We start from the raw sequence: 24,508 nt of genomic DNA, 5'->3' as shown, positions 1-24,508 counted from the left end.
CAAGGCCAAAGGTAAGTTTTGTGGTGGGCTCATTTATTCTTTGAAGTGACTGTGTATGGCATACAAATAACAGGGTTTTTTTGTTTGTTTGTTTTGTTTTTTTACATAAATACAGGGCTTACATACTTCAAGCACAAATGTCTATTTTTACAAAAGTCCACTGTTACTTCTTCAACAGAGGTCTGTCCTGGGAAGGTATGCAATATGCATACCTTTGTAATGCTGTATCTGCAGATCTCATTGAACTATTGAACTATCGAATCATGTGGACAGCGTACATGGTAGAGTGGTGATGGAGAATTTTAATGGGGAAAGACAGATCACCAAATAAGTTTGGCTACCTTAGCAAGGCTGTGTTCTCCAGTTTTTGGTTTACATATTTTAAATTATTAACTACCATTAAATCACAGATTTAAATTTTCTTTTCACTTTCCTAATATTTTTAAGGTCATTGTGAGAGAAATGGCCCACTTAGAGCATTTAAATCACTGAGGTTTTCGCTTTCTTTTGGTTATCCCAAGATGCTCAAACCTGTCTTCAGAAAATTGTTCTTCTAAGTATTTAATGGTATCAGAATCTACCCCAATGGGAAACACAATAATGGATAAAAGTTTCTTCCCCACTGGGTTTCCTGAATATAATGGCAAAGCGATTAGCACATTTTCCCAGTGATTGAGTTGGCATGTGCCCATAGATTTATAAATAGAATTTATTGTGAAAGTTACTGTGCTACTGGGGTAAGTGGCTATTGCAATTTGAGGATAGAAAGTGTTCTCTGAAAAGAAACTATTATATGCCTTATATGCCACGGCCATCTGAGGACAAAGAAGGACAGAAGATACAAGTGAGTTTTGTTTTCAGTGAATTCTACCCTATGCACAGTTACGAACAACCAGATATATTTAATATGCAAAAAATGCATATTTTCCTACCCCTCTATTTTCAGTTATGTTGGTAGAGCAGGTTGGGGGTGAATGACGATTTCAAATCCTTCACCATTTTGCTGTGTTTAGAAAGTAGAATGGTGACCTGTATAAATGTATCCAGATTCCTGTTGATGCCTCCCAGGATAGCCATAGACTTATGGAATTTAAAGACTAGTTAGAGTTGAGAAGGCCTGTGCCTTAATCCAATCCTTATAAACTAAGACTTTTGTTTACTGCCTTCAGATGAGACTAATGGTGAATTTCTAAGGTGAACACTATAATAAAAGGTCATTTATATAATCGAAAATTTCACTGTTGCTGTCACCACTAAAACATATCTTATTTCTGAAGGCTGAAGTTGCATCTTGCAACGAGAAAAAAAAACTGTTTTCAATAAGATCAATTTCAAAGAACCTTTGTGCTTTGTGATCCAGTCAAAATTCGAATAGTGAGAAAATACTTTTATCCTATTCAGAACAGTATTTGATGCAGTATTTGAACAGTATTTGATGCATCCTCTTAAGCCATCAGCCATTTCTCTTAATCAGCTGAGTCCTGTGCTTTGGCCATGCATGAGAACACATGCTGTGATATATTGCTGGCTCAAGTTTAATGAAGAGCTATCTTCACATTGCATTTCTTTCTTTTTGATAGTCTAGCTCCACAGTGAGAGCCTATCAAACTAGTAAGTCACGAGTGACCATGAGCCCTGGCTTCAGCTCGCAGTGGAACAGCAGCCAACCAGCCTGGAACACATACTCCTTTCCAAGAGCCAGCCTGCATTACCAGTCCCATGCCAGCTATACCTACTGTACTGGACACCCTGCTGTAAGTACCTCATTTTTCTGTATTTTGAAAATTGGATGCTTTATGAAGTTATGTTTTCAATCTAGAGTGGGTATCTATTAATTGGGCTTTTTTTTCTAATAACATAACCCTTCTACAGTAAGAATAGGCTGCTCTTGAGTAAAAGAGATAAGAATTTAAGAAGTCTTTTAAGTGTTTAAGTAACATATTTGGATGATTTTTGCTGAAAACTGATATTGCACTAAAAGTTATTTCTAAGTGATGTAGTGTTGGTGTGGAGACTGGATACACATATATCTCTAGTTTTATTCTTCTGGTTTCCTTTTGACTGTTGCTTGTGAATTTAGTTGGTTGCTTTTGTGCTAAGACAGAGTGCCTTTCAAAATGACATAAGAAGCCAGTGCGGGGGGATCCCAGATGCCCCCACTTTCATCAGTGGCCTAGTTGACATATTTATACAGACATAAATATGTGGAAATCTGTTCATCAGTAGAGTATTTTCCAGTTGCTATCACACAGACATCTGAGGTTGTTGGCATAGATGACTCAAAGGGCAAGGGAAATAAACCTCTAGTAAGGGAAAAATCAACTCATGGAATTTGAGGACCTTTTAGAATAGGGTACCTGTTCCACCAGTATGTTTTTCTGTGTTTCGATTCAGTTCTCATGACATAAAATTTTTCTTTGATTGTAAATTACATTTTGTATACTTGGAAAACGTCATGATTAATGTTGATTAGTAAATCTCTCTTCACTGCTAAGAACCCATGTACAAGACTCCTAGAAAGTGAAAGACCTTTGAAAGTGAATCACACATGCCTCTCGTAGCAGATCGTCTAATTGGTGAGTCACAGTAGGCATGGATTCTGCAGCCATTTCATTCAGAAGACCTATCGTAGACTTCTGTACTTCGGCTATCCTGTTGGCATTTTAAGATTATGGAACTATAAAGTATGCAGGGCTTCTAAGTTGAGAGAATGTGTCTCAAATATCATGTCATAATTTCACTTAAAAGAAGACTCAAGGAGTTCACTTAAAATGTAAATTAGTATGACTTTTTTCATAGGCAATTTGGAAATAACTAACAAAATTTAAATTGCACATACTTTTGACTCAATAATTAAACTTTTGGCATTTAATTGGACATTTGCAGGATATATATACAAGGATAGTGTTAACAACAGTTTTGAAATTACTTGGACCATCTTTTCTTTTCATTTATCTTTTCTTGTAACAAAAATTTATTAAACATTATTAACAATTTAATATGATTAGTATTTTTCCAGGTGAAAGAAACCCAAGAGTGAACAAGACAAAATCTTGCTCTTACGGGACTTCTATTCTAGGGAATGGGGAAGTTGGTTATTATGTAAATAAACATAAATACAAAGAAGCAAACAAGAAAGAAAATTATGCCACAATGTCATATGCTAAGCAAAATAAATTCTACATAGAGACTTAAAAAAAGTTGAAGTAACAGAGAATAACTGGGTGGCTACTTGAGATTGTGTGGTCTACCAAGTCCTCATTCAGGAGGCCGGGTTTTATCTGAGATCTGAATGAAAAAGAGATATCACTAGGCAGAGTTCGGGAGGATGAGCTTTCTAAGCAGAGGAAACAGTGCAAAGGATCTGAGGCAGGAATGAGCCTGGTTCCCTACACAGGGAGAAAGTCATTGGAATGTAGGAGAGAATAGAGAGATAAAGTCAGAGAGAGAGACAGGGGCCACTTTATTCAGATTGAAAAGTAGCACTTTGTAATACCAAGTAAGGAGTTTGTATTTTAACTGTGATGGAAAACCATCGGAGTGTTTTAAGCAAGGAAATGACATGACATAATTTTTTTAGGACTCAGTCTGGCTGCTAAGTGGAAAATTTCTGGTGGAGTAATAAGAAGTAAAGCACAGAGTCAAATTAGGAGAGTTTTACACACACATGTGTGTGACTGCAAAAAAAAAAAAAAAATACATTTTCTTGTAATATCCTTTGACCTATTTGATGTTCAAAATATATGGAACTTGTTTTCCTAATGAAAAACCAAGTTGCATTTATTTTTGCATAAATTTTTCTTTAGAAACCGGTTTCATATCTAATGTCTCATTAGTTTCTTCTTGAGTAGTTATTTGTCAAGCCAGAAGTTGACAAATTTTGATTTAATAAAGTATTTTCATTCATATTCTTATTGACTTCAAGGTCATCTAAAAGTAGCTGACATTAATTGAGCACTTAATGTTTTCCAAGCTCTGTACTAAGTACTTTTACATGCATTTGACACACACATACACACACACACACACACACACTTTTTTCAAAACAACCCTAGGAAGTAGTTACTATTATTATCATTTTAAGGGTTAGCAAAATGAAGTTCAGAAAATATTAAGTATTTTTCCCTAAGTGACACAACAAGAAGTGGGGTCTGAGATTCCAAAGATTGGCTGTCTAGCCTCCCACTAGTATTCTTATCCATTGTATTATGTTGTCCCTTGACATTGAATCACTTTGTCTTTATTTACACGCCAAGGACAATTACATGATTGTATCTTAGATAGAACCCTTGTTAATCATTTAGTTTAAATGTGCATGTTACTCTTTAGAGAAATATTTGCGTTTACAGGATACTTGATTTTAGCTCTGGGGGTAGGAGGAAACAATAGGTGCTATCATGTCTTAGAAACCACCAGGAAAATTACAGGTTATCTAGCTACTTTTTGTACTTTAAGGCCCAGCATCTGATACTTTCTTTTGTCCCACTGCTGTGAGTCAAGTGAGTCAAGTGAGTCAAGTAAGAAAAGTAGAAGCAAAAGATTAGAAAATCCTTAAAAAAATAGTCATGGGCGATACACTTCTGATTTCAAGGACACTCTGAGGATCAACTTTAAAGCCTACTTGGCATTCTTTCATTATTCCCACATTATAACTTTCTTTCAAATTTCCTTCTATGCCTGATCAGATGGCATTAAACTCTTGACTCAGCCATCAGTGCTCATTTAACTCTGCTACTGCTTTGTGTAAGGAATTATATAATCTAAAAATATACCAGAGGTTCAATATAGGGAGACTTTGAGGGCTGGATTTGGAAGACAACATACAAAAATGTTGACTATTTCGTAGTTTTTACTTGAGTTCATTTTGCAAGAGAAATATTTGGAGCTTCAAAATGTGAGAGTGGATTCCATAGTTGCTATGCAGCCTAAGATCCACAGTGGTTTCGTGGTTAAAAACCACAGAAATGGAATTCTTGTCTGAATAGATTCCCAGTGATTTTCTTGAGTCATATAATTTAGTAGCCTTTAATGGAGCTATAAATGCTCTGCCTGCCTTGTGAGACTCATGTCCTTTTCTCCAAGTCACTAGTTTGATTGAAGATTTCCAGTTTTTTAACTGGATTTCCTGGAGTTACAAGGGTGTCAGCCAATGTGGTATTTGTGTAGTAAGTATATATGACTCAAAGGGTTCCCCCTTTGCCTCTATTCCCCTGCTTCTAAGGAATCCTGATATCCCATGAATGTCTGGTTAGTTAACTTGGAATTGGTAACCTTGAAATTTTATTCTCAGATTTAATCTGAGATTTTATCTGAGAATGCAGTTAGGCCTCTGCCTGACCAAGTAAGGATTTTCTCAGAGCCCTTTTGTATGTCACTGTATTAGTTTCCTATGACTGCTGTGACAAATTACCACCAATGTTGAGCTAAAAGCAACATGTCTATCTTTTATAGTTCTGGAGGTTGGAAGTCTGAAATGAGTTTCACTGAGCTGAAATCAAGGTGTTGGTAAGGCTGTGCCCCCTCATGAGGCTCTAGAGGAAAATATATTTCTTGGCTTTTTCCAGCTTCCAGAGCTATATTCATTGCGTATCTTGGCTCATAGGCCCTTCTTTATCTTCAAGGCCAGCAGCATAGCTTCTTCAAATCTATCTCTGCTTCATCTTCAGATCACCTTCCCTATGTATAGTCAAATCTCTCTCTGCCTTGCTTTTACAAGGTCACTTGTGATTTCATTTAAGGGTCCACCTGTCTAATCCAGGATAATCTCCATGTCTAAATATTTTTAACTTAATCACATCTGCAAATATTGTTTTGCCATATAAAGTCATACTCACAGGTTCTGGGGGTTGGGTCATAGACATTCTGGTGAACCAGTATTCACCTTATGCTGATCATAATATTCCATGACTCAACGACTAATTTCTGAATCATTAGGTAAGTATTTGGGACTTCTTGAAATTAATGAGGCTTATCTTATTGACGGAGATAATATGAGAGGGATTCTTTGAGTGATGGAGGATGAAATCCCTGTGGCAATTCAAAATTATTGAAACTCACAAATATAAGTTTGATTTTCCAGAAATCCACTGTTTCTCCACTTCTAAAATGAAGTCGATGATAACTATCCCCTTGGTAACTGCTCCAATACATATCTTAAAAGAAAATACAAAGACAGAATTACTAAAGCTCTACCAATGTTTTATTCACTGCACTAATAAATGAAGAAACAATTTCCAGGCATCTAGAACGCCCTCACCATCTTGGATAATGTTCAAAAAGTGGCAAAAAGTAATATTCAAAATATTCAAGTAATGGAATATTATAACTTTTAAGCCACATATTAAATATGGAAATACCTTTTGTTATCCAAGGAAGCTACTAATATATAAGTGAACTTATTTAGTCATATTATTTGTAGTACATTTTGTTCCAAAAATCATTCCACAAGTTTCCAAATAGTATATGGACTTGTATGTGGGCGTGATCTTTCATTTGACACTTCTGTTAGTAGCTAAATGATAACTCTGTCTGCTTCATGACAACATATGGAATAACATCAAATTTCCAACAACTTTCTATTAATTGATAACCATTATGTGAGGATAATGTTAATTATAAGGAAGAGGATTCATTGGCTGCCTTCATACTAGCTCTCTGGTCTCCCCGCCTCTACTCCTCTCTTACTCTTTTTCTTTTCTCACATTTGAAATTATTGTAATTTATATGATCCTAGGGACATGGAGAAGAAGGGAATTAGAAAGAGATGGAAAGTGGATAGGAATGATCTGATCCTATGTGCTGAGGCCAGGAGCCTGTGTACCTTTTTTTTTTTTTTTTTCCTTTTCCAGTGAGGAAGTACAATATGACTTTTCACCTCATTGAGGTTAATCAGGAGACAGTGCCCAAGTGTAGCCCAGTTAATAAGGGAGACAAAGCAGAAAGAGGTAAAGAAAACAGAAGAGTGATGGTAATGCACTCAGAGGTTCATGCTCCCTGCAGATAGTGGAGGCTTCTTCTAAGCCTTTGTCTATCCCTTCAGAAAATAGGAGGCACAAAGGAGAAGAAAAGTGGGAAGCCTGTAGTAATTTTCTCTTTCCAAAAAAAAAAAAAAAAAAGATGTGAAAGGGGAAGGGTGCAGACCTAGTACTGTCTTGCTTGAAGAGTTTCTCTTTTAGTCATTAAATAGGTTTCCAGGAGGTTTCCTCCCTATAAACTTCTTTACAAGGCTCAGAGACAACTGCCTTTCACCAAGAGTTAGGTTGTCAAATGGAACAAGGGTTCCCAAACCTACCAGAAAGGACATTAGCCCACGGTAAACGCATTTTCTGTCTATATCCATGGCAACTGCCTATATCCATGACACCTAATGCCTGAATAGCTGTTTCCTCCACCTAGACCATGCTTTTCCCCATGGACAGGGACATGCAATTTTTTTTTTTTGTTTTTGTTTTTAGAAGTGTATAGAAAAGATAGGAAGAGATAGCAAGTCTCCTTTCTTCTACATGAGGACTTTTATGCATCAAGATCACCAACTTTGCAAATAAATAGCAAATCCTCTGTCACAGGTCCTCTATCTCTGCGCTCCAATGCCTAAGCCAGAAAGAGATCTTGGAATCACAGCTTACTTGTTTGTAGTTTCTGAAATGATACAAAAATGCTGGGATTTAGATTATTAACTTTCATTGGTTATTCTAATTATTTTATTCTATTTACTGATGTGTGGAAGTGTATCAACACTAACAATCAGTATTGCTCTATACTAGCTTAATAGTAGGTTTACCTAGACTCTTGGAGCTATGGAAAATTTTTCAAAAAGTACTGAAAATAGACAGTTTTCAAAGATAAAATGAACATATCTCCAGATACTGTAAATTCTCTTTTGTAAACTGATTTGCCTGAAAATTCACCAGTATTACAATAGTTAAGGTCAACATATTCCCCAGTTTTCCTAGTTTATGCTTATTTCATAGTACAGTTATTAATGATATCCTCTTTAACTCTAAAATGTATTTAGGTTTAGAAGTTATATTATATGGTCTCCCTACCACAGTCCTTTACAAAAAAGCCATATTCCTTGCACATAAATCTTACTGTGATTCATTGCTGCAGGGTTTAAAGTCTCCCCAGGGAGCACCAACAAAGGCGATGCCTCATGTAATGATTAATCAAGTACCATAAACCAATGGGGCTTCTAGTCTTTTCCAGCCATGTATATATCTCTGTGCTAAGGGAGAAGGATAGTCTGGAACTTAAATCTTTTGCAATTATTTAAACTTATAATGAGATTTTTAGATAACTGAGAAATGGGATACAGGACATGTAATTTTTCAAAATTCTTCTAGGCATATGTGAACAGTTTGAAGACCTTGGCTCGATGGTAGTTTCCCTAAGCTTCATCCATTTTTTACATCACGGAGGCCACTCTTAGTGAAAGGAGCTGCTCAGAATTCAGAACTCTAGCTGCCCCCAACTCTGCTCAATTTTCCCAAAGGCCAAGAGATTAAATACTCAGCACACCTGTATCTCTTTCATTGTATAGCACATCTAAGGTCATAATTTTTTCCCCTAACAAAAATCTCCAAGACTAAATATACAAGGCAGATAATAACATGGTTGACTTCATTTAAGGTGGGTTAAAAAACTTTATCAATTAAAATTATTTTACTACTCATAACAGAACATCCAACTGACAGTGGCTTCAAATGGTAAGGTTTATATTCACTGCCTGAGTGAAAAGCCTGCATGTAGGGGTGCACATTTATATTAGTCAAAGATGACTTCAATAATGCCACCCAGTCCACATTTCTCTCTGCAATATGACATTGCCATTTCCCAACCAAGAAATGGGGTCTCAAAGTCCGCTTCTTGAAACTGGCTGACCTTTGTAACTCACTTCTAATTGATAGAATGTGGTAGAAGTGATGCAGTGTGACTTTTAGCTTAGAAAAAGCTATGCAGCTTCTATCTGGTTTTCTTGAAAAGCTTAGTTTCTGAATGCATTCTCTCCGGAAACTGTCACCACACTCTTCCAATCACCATGCAATGAGGAAGCCCCAGGCCACATGGAAAGACCATATGTTGGTTCTCTGGGCAATAGTTTCCTGGGCCTACTTCTTGAGGTACCAGACATGAGCGTGAATGACTCTCCAGATGATTACATTCTCTAACTGTCTGAGCCACTTTCAGGTATTGGTTTCTTCTCATCTAAAGTCCTAGGAATGAGAGAGAAGAAACAAATCATTCTCATTGTGTCCTATCTAAATTTCTCACCTGCAGAAACGATGATCATAACAAAATGGCTGTAGTTTTAAGCCGCTAAACCTGGGTTGGTTTATTTTTCAACAATAGTAACAGAAACAATAACTATTTCTACATTTGGTGCAGCAGTTGATCAACATCATCTAAGAGACAGGCTTGTTCTGCCTTTCCTCTTTGCCATCCTCTGTATGTTGGTGATGTCACCTCTCTTTGAAACAAGATGAAATCTATAACTCTAAACCTTTCATTTATGCAGTACAGTGCTCCAAGAAGGTAGGAAGAAAGCAGGGGATTTTACCCTGTGCTACAATTTTTAGAAACATTTTAAATAAGATTTTTAATTGTCAAATAAAAATTGTATACATTTATGGTATATATCGTCATGTTTTAAAATATGTATAAATTGTGGAATGGCTAAATCAAGCTAATTAGTAAATGCATTACCTGATATATTTATTTTTTATGCTGAAAACATTTAAAATCTACTCCATCAGCAATTTTTTTTATTATACTTTAAGTTCTAGGGTACATGTGCACAACGTGCAAGTTTGTTACATACGTATACATGTGCCATGTTGGGGTGCTGCACCCATTAACTCGTCATCTACATTAGGTATATCTCCTAATGCTATCCCTCCCCACTCCCCCCACACACAACAGGCCCCAGTGTGTCATGTTCCCCTTCCTGTGTCCAAGTGTTCGCATTGTTCAATTCCCACCTATGAGTGAGAACATGCAGTGTTGGTTTTCTGTTCTTGCAACAGTGTGCTGAGAATGACAGTTTCCAGCTTCATCCATGTCCCTACAAAGGACATGAACTCATCCTTTTTTATGGCTGCATAGTATTCCATAGGGTATATGTGACACATTTTCTTAATCCAGTCTATCAATGATGGACATTTGGGTTGGTTCCAAGTCTTTGCTATTGTGAATAGTGCCACAATAAACATACGTGTGCATGTGTCTTTATGGCAGCATGATTTATAATCCTTTCGGTATATACCCAGTAATGAGATGGCTGGGTCAAATGGTATTTCTAGTTCTAGATCCTTGAGGAATCCCTACACTGTCTTCCACAATGGTTAAACTAGTTTACAGTCCCACCAACAGTGTAAAAGTGTTCCTATTTTTCCACATCCTCTCCAACACCTGTTGTTTCCTGACTTTTTAATGATTGCCATTCTAACTGGTGTGAGATAGTATCACGTTGTGGTATTGATTTGCATTTCTCTGATGGCGAGTGATAATGAGCATTTTTTCATGGGTCTGTTGGCTGCATAAATGTCTTCTTTTGAGAAGTGTCTGTTCATATCCTTTGCCCACTTTTTGATGGGGTTGTTTGATTTTTTCTTGTAAATTTGTTTGAGTTCTTTGTAGATTCTGGATGTTAGCCCTTTGTCAGATGAATAGATTGCAAACATTTTCTCCCATTCTGTAGGTTGCTTGTTCACTCTGATGGTAGTTTCTTTTGCTGTGCAGAAGCTCTTTAGTTTAATTAGATCCGATTTGTCAATTTTGGGTTTTGTTGCCATTGCTTTTGGTGTTTTAGACATGAAGTCCTTGCCCAAGCCTATGTCCTGAATGGTATTGTCTAGGTTTTCTTCTAGGGTTTTTATAGTTTTAGATCTAACATTTAAGTCTTTAATCCATCTTGAATTAATTTTTGTATAAGGTGTAAGGAAGGGATCCAGTTTCAGCTTTCTATGTATGGTTAGCCAGTTTTCCCAGCACCATTTATTAAATACGGAATCCTTTCCCCATTTCTTGTTTCTCTCAGGTTTGTCAAAGATCAGATGGTCGTAGATGTGTGGTATTATTTCTGAGGGCTCTGTTCTGTTCCATTGGTCTATATCTCTGTTTTGGTACCAGTACCATGCTGTTTTGGTTACTGTAGCCTTGTAGTATAGTTTGAAGTTGGGTAGCGTGATGACTTCAACTTTGTTCTTTTTGCTTAAGATTGTCTTAGCAATGTGGGCTCTTTTTTGGTTCCATATGAACTTTAAAGTAGTTTTTTCCAATTCTGTGAAGAAAGTCATTAGTAGCTTGATGGGGATGGACTTGAATCTATAAATTACCTTGGGCAATATGGCCATTTTCACGAGGCTGATACTTCCTATCCATGAGCATGGAATGTTCTTCCATTTGTTTGTGTTCTCTTTTATTTCATTGAGCAGTGATTTGTAGTTCTCCTTGAAGAGGTCCTTCACATCCCTTATAAGTTGGATTTCTACGTATTTTATTCTCTTTGAAGCAATTGTGAATGGGAATTCACTCATGATTTGGCTCTCTGTTTGTCTGTTCTTGGTGTATAAGAATGCTTGTAATTTTTGCACATTGATTTTGTGTCCTGAGACTTTGCCGAAGTTGCTTATCAGCTTAAGGAGATTTGGGGCTGAGATGATGGGGTTTTCTAAATATACAGTCATATCATCTGCAAACAGGGACAATTTGACTTCCTCTTTTCCTAATTGAATACGCTTTATTTCTTTCTCCTGCCTGATTGCCCTAGCCAGAACTTCCAACACTATGTTGAATAGGAGTGGTGAGAGAGGGCATCCCTGTCTTGTGCCAGTTTTCAAAGGGAATGCTTCCAGTTTTTGCCCATTCAGTATGATACTGTCTGTGGGTTTGTCATAAATAGCTCTTATTATTTTGAGATACATCCCATCAATACCTAGTTTATTGAGAGTTTTTTGCATGAAGGGCTGTTGACTTTGTCAAAGGCCTTTTCTGCATCTATTGAGATAATCATGTGGTTTTTGTCTTTGGTTCTGTTTATATGCTGGATTACGTTTATTAATTTGTGTATGTTGAACCAGCCTTGCATCCCAGGGAAGAAGCCCACTTGATCATGGTGAATAAGCTTTTTGAATGCTGCTGGATTAGATTTGCCAGTGTTTTACTGAGGATTTTTGCATCAATGTTCATCAGGGATATGGGTCTAAAATTCTGTTTTTTTGTTGTGTCTCTGCCAGGCTTTGGTATCAGGATGATGTTGGCCTCATAAAATGAGTTAGGGAGGATTCCCTCTTTTTCTATTGATTGCAATACCTTCAGAAGGAATGGTACCAGATCCTCCTTGTACCTCTGGTAGAATTCGGTTATGAATCCGTCTGGTCCTCCACTTTTTTGGTTGATAGGCTATTAATTATTGCCTCAATTTCAGAGTCTTCTATTGGTCTATTCAGGGATTCAACTTCTTCCTGGTTTATTCTTAGGAGGGTTTATGTGTCCAGGAATTTATCCATTTCTTCTGGATTTTCTAGTTTATTTGCTTAGAGGTGTTTATAGTATGCCCTGATGGTAGTTTGTATTTCTGTGGGATCGGTGGTGATATTCTCTTTATCATTTTTTATTGCATCTATTTGATTCTTCTCTCTTTTCTTCTTTGTCTTGCTAGCAGTCTATCAATTTTGTTGATCCTTTCAAAAAACCATCTCCTGGATTCATTGATTTTTTGAAGGATTTTTTTTGTGTCTCTATCTCCTTCAGTTCTGCTCTGATCTCAGTTATTTCTTGCCTTCTGCTAGCCTTTGAATGTGTTTGCTCTTGCTTCTCTAGTTCTTTTCATTGTGATGTTGGGGTGTCAATTTTAGATCTTCCCTGCTTTGTCTTGTGGGCATTTAGTGCTGTAAATTTCTCTCTACACACTGCTTTTAATGTGTCCCAGAGATTCTGGTGTGCTGTGTCTTTGTTCTCATTGGTTTCAAAGGACATCTTTATTTCTACCTTCATTTCGTTATGTACCCAGTAGTCATTCAGGAGCAGGTTGTTCAGTTTCCATACAGTTGAGTGGTTTTGAGTGAGTTTCTTAACCCTGAGTTCTAGTTTGATTGCACTGTGGTCTGAGAGACAGTTTGTTATCATTTCTGTTCTTGTACATTTGCTGAGGAGTGCTTTACTTCCAACTATGTGGTCCATTTTGGAATAAGTGCGATGTGGTGCTGAGAAGTATGTATATTCTGTTGATTTGGGGTGGAGAGTTCTGTAGATGTCTCTTAGGTCTGCTTGGTGCAGAGCTGAGTTCAATTCCTGGATATCCTTGTTAACTTTCTGTCTTGTTAATCTGTCTAATGTTGACAGTGGGGTGTTAAAGTCTCCCATTATTATTGTATGGGAGTCTAAGTCTCTTTGTCAGGCTCTAAGGACTTGCTTTATGAATCTGGGTGCTCCTGTATTGGGTACATATAGATTTAGGATAGTTAACTCTTCTTGTTGAATTGATCTCTTTACCATTATATAATGGCCTTCTTTGTCTCTTTTGATCTTTGTTGGTTAAAAGTCTGTTTTATCAGAGACTAGGATTGCAACCCCTGCTTTTTTTTGTTTTCCATTTGCTTGGTAGATCTTCCTCCATTCCTTTATTTTGAGCCTATGTGTGTATCTGCATGTGAGATGTGTCTCCTGAATACAGCACACTGATGGGTCTTGACTCTTTATCCAGTTTGCCAGTCTGTGTCTTTTAATTGGAGCATTTAGCCCCTTGACATTTAAGGTTAATATTGTTGTGTCTGAATTTGATCCTGTCATTATGATGTTAGCTGATTATTTTGCTCATTAGTTAATTCAGTTTCTTCCTAGCATCAATGATCTTTACATTTTGGCATGTTTTTGCAGTGGCTGGTACTGGTTGTTCTTTTCCATGTTTAGTGCTTCCTTCAGGAGCTCTTGTAGGGCAGGCCTGGTGGTGACAAAATCTCTCAGCATTTGTTTGTCTGTAAAGGCTTTTATTTCTCCTTCACGTATGAAACTTAGTTTGGCTGGATATGAAATGAAATTCTGGGTTGAAAATTCTTTTCTTTAAGAATGTTGAATATTGGCCCCCACTCTCTTCTGGCTTGTAGAGTTTCTGCTGAGAGATCTGCTGTTGGTCTGATGGGTTTCCCTTTGTGGGTAACCCAACCTTTCTCTCTGGCTGCCCTTAACAGTTTTTTCCCTTCATTTCAACTTTGGTGAATCTGACAATTATGTGTCTTGGAGTTGCCCTTCTGGAGGAGTATCTTTGTGGTGTTCTCTGTATTTCCTGAATTTTAATGTTGGCCTGCCTTGCTAGGTTGGGGAAGTTCTCCTGGATAATATCCTGCAGAGTGTTTTCCAACTTCTCTCCGTCACTTTCAGGTACAACAATCAGACGTAGATTTGGTCTTTTCACATAATGCCATATTTCTTGGAGGCTTTGTTAGTCTCTTTTTACTCTTTTCTCTGTAAACTTCTCTTCTTGCTTCATTTCATTCATTTGATAATCAATCACTGTTACCCTTTCTTCCAGTTGATCAAATCGGTTACTGAAGCTTGTGCATGCATCACGTAGTTCTCATGCCATGGTTTCCAGCTCCATCAGGTCATTTAAGGACTTCTCTATATTGTTTGTTCTAGGTAGCCATTCGTCTAATCTTTTTTCAAGGTGTTTAGCTTCTTTGCAATGGGTTTGAACTTCCTCCTTTAGCTCGGAGAAGTTTGATCATCTGAAGCCTTCTTCTTTCAACTCGTCAAAGTCATTCTCCATCCAACTTTGTTCCATTGCTGGCGAGGAGCTGTGTTCCTTTGGAGGGGGAGAGGTGCTGTGATTTTTAGAATTTTCAGCTTTTCTGCTCTGTTTTTTCCCCATCTTTGTGGTTTTTATCTACCTTTGGTCTTTGATGATGATGACATACAGATGGGGTTTTGGTGTGGATGTCCTTTCTGTTTGTTAGTTTTCCTTCTAACAGTCAAGACCTTCAGCTGCAGGTCTGTTGGAGTTTGCTGGAGGTCCACTCCAGACCCTGTTTGCCTGAGTATCAGCAGCAGAGGCTGCAGAACAGTGAATATTGCTGAACAGCGAATATTGCTGAACAGCAAATGTTGCTGCCTGATCTTTCCTCTGGAAGCTTCATCTCAGAGGGGTACTCGGCTGTGTGAGGTGTCAGTCTGCCCCTACTCGGGGGTGCCTCCCAGTTAGGCTACTCAGGGATCAGAGACCCAGTTGAGGAGGCAGTCTGTCTGTTCTGAGATCTCATACTCTGTGCTGGGAGAACCAGTACTCTCTTCAAAGCTGTCAGACAGGGACATTTAAATCTGCAGAGGTTTCTGCTGCCTTTTGTTGGACTATGCCCTGTTGCCAGAGATGGAGTCTACAGAGGCATGCAGGACTCCTTGAGTTGCGATGGGTTCCACCCAGTTCGAGCTTCCAGGACACTTTGTTTACCTACTCAAACCTCAGCAATGGCGGGTGCCCCTCCCCCAGCTTCAGTGCCGCCTTGCAATTTGATCTCAGACTGCTGTGCTAGCAATGAGTGAGGCTCCATGGGTATGGGACCCTGTGAGCCAGGAGCAGGATATAATCTCCTGGTGTGCCGTTTGCTAAGACCCTTGGAAAAGCACAGTATTAGGGTGATAGTGACCCAATTTTCCAGGTGCTGTCTGTCACCTCTTCCCTTGGCTAGGAAAGGGAATTCCCTGACCCCTTGCACTATCCTGGGTGAGGCGATGCCTCGCCCTGCTCCGGCTCTCGCTGGGTGGGCTGTACCCACTGTCCTGCACCCACTGTCTGACATGTCCCAGTGAGATGAACCCGTTACCTCAGTTAGAAATGCAGAAATCACCCGTCTTCAGCGTCGCTCAGGCTAGGAGCTGTAGACTGTCGCTGTTCCTATTCGGTCATCTTGGAACTGCCCCCAGCAATTTTTAAGAGTATAGTACATTGTTACTACCTGTAGTCCCAGTGTTGTACCATAGATCTCTGGAACTTACTCTTACCGTATGACTGAAATTTTGTATTCTCTGATCAACATCTCCCCAATTCCTCTAACCAACTCCAGCCTTTGGTAACCACCATTCTACTCTACGTCTATGAGTTCAATGTTTTAGGTTCCACAAAATAAGTGAGATCATGTATTTGTCTGGTGCCTGGCTCATTACACTTAACATAATATACTCCAAGTTCATCCATGTTGTCATAAATGCTAGAATTTCCTTCTTTTTAAAGGTTGAATAGTATTCCATTTTGTGTATATGTGTGTATATGTATACAAATGTGTGTATATGCATATATACACACACATATACCTGCACACCCAGATAGACATACATGGAGATACATACATACAAACACACGTACATACACATATATGTGTGTATATCTATACATACATGTACACACATTTTATTTATTCATTCATTTGTTGATGAACACGGATTGATACCATCTTCGCTACTGTGAATAATGCTGCAGTGAGCATGGAAGTGCTGATATCTCTCCAACATACTGATTTTACTTCCTTTGGATTATGTCCAGTTTTGGGATTGCTAGGTCACATAGCAGTTCTTTTTACTTTTTAAAGAAACATTCATACTGTTTTTTTGTAATGACTGTACACCAATGTGGACAAGGGTTCCCCTCTCTCCACATTCTCTTCAACACTTGTTATCACTGGTCTTCTTGATAATAGCTATTCTTGTAGCTATGAAGTGGTATTTCATTGTGGTTTTAATTTGTATGTCTCTTGTGATTAGTGATTTTGAATATTTTTCTTTTAGTATGCTGTGAAATTTGGTTTGGTAGTATTTTGTTGAGGATATTTGCATCCATGTTCATCAGGTATATTGACCTGTAATTTTCTTTTCTTGTAGTGTCCTTGTCTGGTTTGGTATCAGGATAAATTAGCTGGCCTTGTAAAAAGGAGCATGGAAGTATTCCCTTTGCTTCAGTTTTTTGAAAGAGTTTGAGAAGGATTGAAAATAGATCTTTAAAAGTTTGATAGAAGTTAGCAGTGAAATCATTAGATCTTGGCTTTTCTTTGATGGAAGACTTTTTATTAGTTCAGTCTCCTTACTCATCATTAGTCTGTTCAGATAGCCCATTTCTTTGTGATTCAGTCTCCGTAGGTTGCATGTGTCTGGAAATGTATCAAATTCTTCCAGACTATCCAATTTCTTGGCATATAATTTTTCCTAGTAGTCTTATGATCTTTTATATTTCTGTGGTACAAGTTAAAATGTCTCCTCTTTTCCTCCTCTTTTCCTTTCTTATTTTGAGTCGTATCTCTCTCTCTCTCTTTTTTTTTTTTTTTTAGTCTAGCTAAAGATTTGTTGATATGGTTTACCTTTTTCAAAAATCAACTCTTAATTTTGTTTATCTTTTCTACTGTATTTCTAGTCTTATTTCATTTACTTCTGCTCTGGTCTTTATTATTTTCTGCTTTTTGCCAACTTTGATATTAGTTTGTTCCTGTTTTTCTAGTTCCATGAAGTGTAATGCTAGGTTGTTTATTTGGGATCTTTCTCCTTTGTTGATATATGTAAGTGTGTGTTGCTATAAATTTTACTCTTAGAACTGCTTTTGTGGCATCCCACTAGTTTGGGTATGTTTTGTTTCCATTTTCATCTCAAGATGTTTTTAAATACCCCTTTTAATTTCTTCCCTTTTAATTCTTTGATTAGAGAATTTAATTCATTTAAATTCAAGGTAATTATTGATATGTAACTACTTACGACTGCCATTTTGTTCATTGTTTGCTGGTTGTTCCATTTTCTTTCTCTCTTGCTGTCTCACTTTGTGATTAAGTGATTTTCTCTACTGGTATGCTTTCTTTTAAAGTGGGGCATTAAATTTCTTCACTGACAATGGTTTTCAAAAGCATGTTTACTTTTTATGTATTTGTGAATTTTCTGGAATTCCTCCTGTTATTTCTAGTTTTTATATATATACACACACACACACACACATATATATATATATATGGAAAAATATATTTCATATATTGTGGTAGGAAAAGATACTTGATATAATTTCAGTCTTCTTAAATTTGTTAAGACATGTTTTGTGATGTCTGTCTGAATCTATCCTGAAGAATATTTCACGTGCCCTTGAGAAGACTGTGTATTCTGTCGTGGGTTGGAATATTCTGTATGTTTGTTAGGTTGACTAGCTCTAAAATGTAGTTTATTTCGTATGTACTTACAATTTTCTGTCAGAATTATCTCTCAGTAGTTGAAAATGGGGTATTTAAGTTCATTACTATCATTTTAATTAGTCTCTCTCTCCCTTTAGATTAACATTTGCTTTGTATATTTAGGTGGTCTAATGTGAAGTACATAGATATTAATATTTTTGTTATAGTCTCTTGATGAATTGACCATTTTATCATAACATGAAATTCTTCGCCTCATTTTACAGTTTTTGACATAGAGTTTACTTTATCTGATATTAGTATAATTACTATTCCTGATGTCTTTTGATTTCCATTTTCTCGGAATATGTTTTTGCATCCCTTCACTTTCAGTCTGCGTGTGTTCTTATAGCTGAAGTGAGTATCTTCTAAGTAGCATACAGTTGGGTTTCTTGTCTTATAATCTACATTCAAGGTAATTATTGATATGTAATGACTTCCTGCTGCCATTTGTTAATTGTTTTCTGGTTATTGCATAGGTTCTTTATTCCTTTCTTCCTCTCTTGCTGTCTTCCTTTATGATTAAGTGATTTTTCTCTACTGGTATGCTTTGATTTTTTACTATTTATCTTTTGTGTATTTACTATAGATTTTTGCTTACCAGGAGGTTTACAAAGAGCATCATATACTTATGACAGGCTATTTTGAGCTGACAATAACTTTTATTACATAAAATAACTATGATTTTACTTCACTCTCCCTGTAGAATTTTGTTATTTTTGTGGAGATAAGGTCTCACTATGTTGCCCAGACTGGTCTTGAACTCCTGAGCTCAAGTGATTCTTCCGTCTTTGCTGCCCAAAGTGTAGAGATTATAGGTGTGAGCTACTGTGCCTGACCCCATTGTAAATATTTGCTGTCACAATTTGTATCTTTTTATATTATGTATCCCTTAAAATTTATAGTAATGATTATTATTTTAACCTTCATATTAAAGATATAAATGATTTACACACTAATCTTACAGTATTAGAGTGGTCTGGATTTGACTGTGAGATTCATAATTTCATATGTTTTTTGTTGCTACTTAGCTTCACTTTCTTTTAGCTTGAAGAACTCCTTTAGACATTTATTATAAGACAGGTCTGGTGGCAGTGAAATCCTTCAGCTTTTATTCATCTGGAAAAGTCTTTGTGTCTCCTTTATTTCTAAAGGACAGTTTTGCCAGGTACTTCATCACTTTAAATATATTATCTCACCCTCTCCTGCCCTGTAAATTCTCTGCTGAGAAATCCACTGTTAGCCTTATGGGAACACCCTTATATGTTATTTGTTTCTCTTCACTTACTTCTTTTAAGATCTTTCTTTATCCTTGATTTTTTACAGTTTGATTATAATATATTTTGGTGTAGTCTTATTTGGATTGAATCTGAATGGAGACATTTCTACCACTTGGATATTCATATCTTTCTCCACATTTTAAGTTTTCTGTTATTTTCTGCTATTATTTCTTTAAATAAGCTTTGTACCATTTTGTCTTCTTCCTGAACTCTTTTAATTTTCTCTTTAGATGCTATCCCATAAATTCTATCAGCTTTAATTATTTTTCATTCTTTCTTATTCTTCTCTGACTATATATTTTCAAATAAGCTGCCTTTGACTTCACAGATTTTTTTTTCTGCTTCATTAATTTTGCTATTGATGCTCTCTACCACATAGTTTAAATTTCATTCATTGTATTATTAAGGTCTAGAATTTCTCTTTAAAAGTGTTTTTAATCTTTCTGTTAAATTTCTTGTTTTGGTTATTTATGGTTTTTCTGATTTTTTTTGGATTATTTTTCTTTATTTTCTTGAAGTTTGCTTAGCTTTCTGAAAAAATAACTATCTTGAATTCTTTGCTTTTTAGTTTGTATATTGCTGCTTCTAGGAGATTGTATTATTTGGTGGTGATACGACTTCTTATTTTTTTGTGTTTCTTGTTGCCTTACCTTTATGTCTATGCATTAAAGAATTAGGGACTTGTTCCAGTCTTTGCAGACTCACTTTTTCTGGGAAAGCTCTTTAGTAGTAGTCAGCTTAGTTAGAGATTCTGAGCATGTCTCTGGTAGAGTCTGAGAGTGGGTTTCCTCCTTGAATCCTTAGGTAGTAAGTCTACCCTGGTGGCTCCAGGCTCAGATTTCCTGTAGTAACCCAGCTTGATGCCTGAATCAGCGGGTATGTTGGCTTGATGCCTGGTTTCATAGGGTTGAGCCTGAATTCTAGAGACACTGGGGTAGACTTACTGATCTGGTCTGCAGGTATATTAGTCAGAGGTCTCCAGAGGGACAGAACCAAAAGGATATATGTATATATAAAGGAGAGTTTATTAAGAAGAATTGACTCACCTGATTAAAAGACTAAGTCCCATGATAGGCCATCTGCAAGCTAGGGAAGAGAGAAGCCAGTAGTGTGCCAGTCCAAGTCTGAAAGCCTCAAAACTAGGGAAGCTAACTGCGTAGCCTTCAGTCATGGCCAAAGGCCTGAGAGCTCCCAGGAAGCTATTGGTGCAAGTCCCAGAGTCCAAAGGCCAAATAACCTAGAGTCTGATATCCAAGGGCAGGAGGAGTGGAAGCAAGTTTCCAGCATGGAGAGAAGAAAAAAAAAAGACTCAACAAGCAAAGTTATCCGCCTTCCTCCCTCTGCTTTGTTCTAGCTGCTTTGGCAGCCAATTGGATGATGCCTACCCACATTGAAAGCGAGTCTTTCTTTCCCAGGCAAACGACTCAAATACCAGTCTTCTCTGGCAGCACCCTCACAGATACCCTAGAAGCAACACTTTACTAGCCATCCAGACATCCCTCAATTCAATCAAGTAGACACCTAATATTAACCATCCTAGCAGGGATGGGAATAGAGCCTAAGTTCACTGGCATGTGCCTTCAGTCTGAGTCTACAGGGACTTGTCTGGCACTGGGGTGAGCCTGGCACCTGGGCTGAATAGGATTGGCCTGGAACCTGAGTTCTTGAGGGACTGGCCTGGACCCTGGGTCTGCTGAAGCAAGCCTGAACCCTGAGCTTTCTGAAACCTGGGGCCACATGGACTGGACAGGTGCCTGGAGCTGGCCTGATGCTGGGACTGGTGTGAAGCCTGGATCTGAGAGGATTAGACTGGAACCTAGGATAGCCACTGTTCGCCTAGTACCTGGAGCCACTGTGGCTTACCTGAGGCTGAGGTTGGGGCTGGGGCTATGGGGGCTAGCCTGGAGCCTTTGCCACTGATAACCTGCCTGGATGTTGGGTTTATATAGTGCTGGCCTAGAGGCTAGATCTCTGAAGGATGGCCTGGGTCCTAAGGTCTTGGGAGGTTGGCCTGGGACCTGGGTATACAGAGGTAGTCCTAAATCCAGGGTCTGTGGGCCTACTCCAATCCTAAGGTCTATTGGGACAGATGTAGATTCTGGGTATGCTGGAGCTGGGCTGGGCCCTGGGTCTCCAGTAGTGTGTGTGGTGCTGCAGGGTTCAGCCTTAGTACATTGTTAACTAATTAAGTTCAGGATTCTGTAAGTGCCAAGAAAGGAGAATGACTATTGGAAAATAACCAACAGTGTCTGCTATAGGTGCCCAGACCTATGCTATTTTACCTCCTCAACATACCCTGCGGTATTTCCTAGATGATACAGGTTTCTTGAAACAAAAGTTTTAAAATCATAGACTGAAAGCCAGCTCCTATTTATAGGAGTTATTTTAATATTTTAAAAGAATTTGTATTCTTTTCTGTGATTATACTATTTAAATATTCATAATATTTTAAAAGAATCTGTGATTCCTGGTCATGTGTATGGTTTGTCAATGCTCATTTGCACACAGCTCTAGGAGAACACACAGGTTTTCCAGGTTTTCCTGTCATAAACTTTGTCCCTTCTTTTATATGATTATTCAGAGGCCAGGACTTGATTCATGGAAATGTATTTGTTTCCTGACTATACTTTTTAAGTTGTCTAGTATTCTTATATCTTTGGAGAAGCTGATTCCCAGCAATGACCCCTTCAATGCTCTTGAACTTTGAATGAGGTCACATCATCAATGCAGCAAACATTAACTTGAGTACATACTATCTGCTGGGCATTATGCTGCGTGGGCACAACAATAGGAGGTAGAGTAGAAGACGAAGGGAATGATGAATATTATAAAGTGTCCACATATTCAAGTTGCTTAAAATCTAGTGGAGAAGAGAACTGAGGAAACAGACAGATATTAGATGATGGTAGCAAGGTTCTAAACCAATGATTCCCAAATGTTAAATGTGGACCCTTTAAACACTATAATTTGAGGAAGTTGCAGGCATGTTATGGTTAAGTATTGGGACCCTGGAACCAGTCTGAGTTGGGTGCATATCCCAACTATCATTGCTCTAGCTGTTTGACCCAGAGCAAAGCTATTAAATGTCTCAGAGTCAACTTCCTTCTTTATGTAATAAGAGAAGTATACATTGGTTTTTAATGTCATTGTGAGATTTTAACGAGATAATATGTGTAAAGCTGTTGAACACATAATTATTAGTTATAAAACACTTAATAAATACAAATCATATTAAAATAGGAAAGCAGTTTCAATTTGAGTCATCAAAGAAGGCTTACAGACTCCCAGTTTATACTCTTAGGGTGGCATATGTTTTTAAGATCCTGAGACACAGGTTTTAAACTATTGAGAGCCCCTCAGGTACAAAAAGACTTATGTGTGTCTGCCTGGAAATGTCAACCTTTCTCCTTTATCTGCTGTTTAACATTCATACTTTAGTAGACCAAGACAATGAAAGCATTAAAACTTTGCCAAGATTTAGTCAATTATAGTAAAGTCTAAGATTTAAATGCTATTTTTTTTCATATGTTTTTTTCCAAGTGGCAGTGTTTTCCAGATAAAATTAAGATTCCTGTTATGCTTTTCTCCCTTATGACTTTTATTTTTCACACATGGTCTGAAAGACTGAGATTTCATCTGGTATATTTCATTCCCTTCGTTTAGTTCCTAGCCATGATGGAGTCTCCTTTCCCACGGCCTTTCCTCTCTCCTAATAGTCCCTTACACCATTTCCATAATGCATGACTCGATACTACTCAATTCTGAGTGTTCCAAACAGGTGTTCTGGGGAAAGGATTCAGCCATCCATCTGGGCTTTGTCTATACCTCCCATGGCAGATGATTAAATTTTGTAAGACATTGTTGGAAATCCAGGCCGTGGTATTTTATGCTGTTCTACCCAGTTTTGTATGTTTGATTTTTTAAAAAATCTCCTGTCATGATAATTATTAAAAATTAACATTGAAGTTGATTAAATGCAGTATGTGTCACATTAAATAGTAAATTTTAAAATTATCAATAAAATATTACCTTATGGAAATAAGCTAGATGCAAATATTTTAGTTGCTAGCATGGTGTCTTATACAGTTTGGTTATGATCACTGGGACAAGATTAAACTCTCTTCGTAACAGGGAATCTGACACATGAGAAGAGTTTAAAGATTTTTTTTTCCAAACATGGTACCATTCTTACAAAAGGCACATGAAATGGAAAGGTTTTAGTTTATGATCAGTGGTGTTCTCAATGCTGTGGCTGACATATATTACTAGTTTTATCTGTTTTTTTGTTTTGTTTTTTGTTTTTTTTAATCTATGAATGAGGCCTGCTAAACACAATCTTATAAAGCTGAGTATTTGATAGAAACAATGACAAAACATATTTACATTATAAGAGGTCTGTTTTGAAAAGTAAAATAATTTTAAGCTTAAAAACAAAAATGCTTCTGATTAGCTCCCTTCACCTTTTCAGGGAAGGCAAATTCTATCAGTCACATTGATGAAGAGACTTTCAATGCAATCTGTTAAGACCAAGCTTTGTAGTAGTCACAGGCAATGAACTTAAATTACATCAACTTATCAACTGGGTTCATTGGAACATCTCTGTAATCACTCGTGTATGAAGACCCAATAAGGCTGAATTGACCTTTTTTTTTTTCTTTCAATTACAACATTGGTGTAGATTCTTTTGGGACAAACGCTCAAACTTTTAAAATATATTTTAAAGTTGAAGTGAAAATTCAAACTTTCTCCTAAACACCTTTTGGTTGTGGATTGTTATTTCTCAGTAGCTCTTTAAACCGATGCATATTTAAAATAAATACTAATAAAAACAAAATATATAATATATATAATAATTGTACCCCTCTAAACCCAACAGGCAGCTGCAGAGGCAGAATATTGTCAACACTTTTGAAGCTCTCTTATTCTCCTTTAAAGCATCCCCTTTCCAGCTCCCAGAGGTAACCCTAATCCAGAATTTTCTATTAAGCATTTCCTTGCCTTTATTCATAGTTTTGCCACTTTTAGGTACCTAAATATATTGTT

At 37.3% G+C, this 24,508-nt stretch overlaps 1 protein-coding gene across 5 annotated transcripts in view; it reads left to right on the top strand.

The window, feature by feature from the left end:
• Positions 1 to 24,508, top strand: part of LOC105470974 (RNA binding motif single stranded interacting protein 3) — a 1,471,638-nt gene that overhangs the window by 616,562 nt on the left and 830,568 nt on the right. For all 5 annotated transcript variants that reach the window (XM_071090773.1, XM_071090775.1, XM_071090774.1 and 2 more), the window contains one exon: positions 1,581 to 1,754. In XM_071090773.1, coding sequence (XP_070946874.1) covers positions 1,581 to 1,754 — 174 coding nt within the window. The remainder of the gene's footprint in view (positions 1 to 1,580; positions 1,755 to 24,508) is intronic.

This window comes from Macaca nemestrina, chromosome 2, assembly GCF_043159975.1.
Source record: "Macaca nemestrina isolate mMacNem1 chromosome 2, mMacNem.hap1, whole genome shotgun sequence".
Classification (NCBI taxonomy): domain Eukaryota; kingdom Metazoa; phylum Chordata; class Mammalia; order Primates; family Cercopithecidae; genus Macaca; species Macaca nemestrina.
Note: the sequence above shows the minus strand (reverse complement) of the source record. Positions and strands in the feature narration are given on the sequence as shown.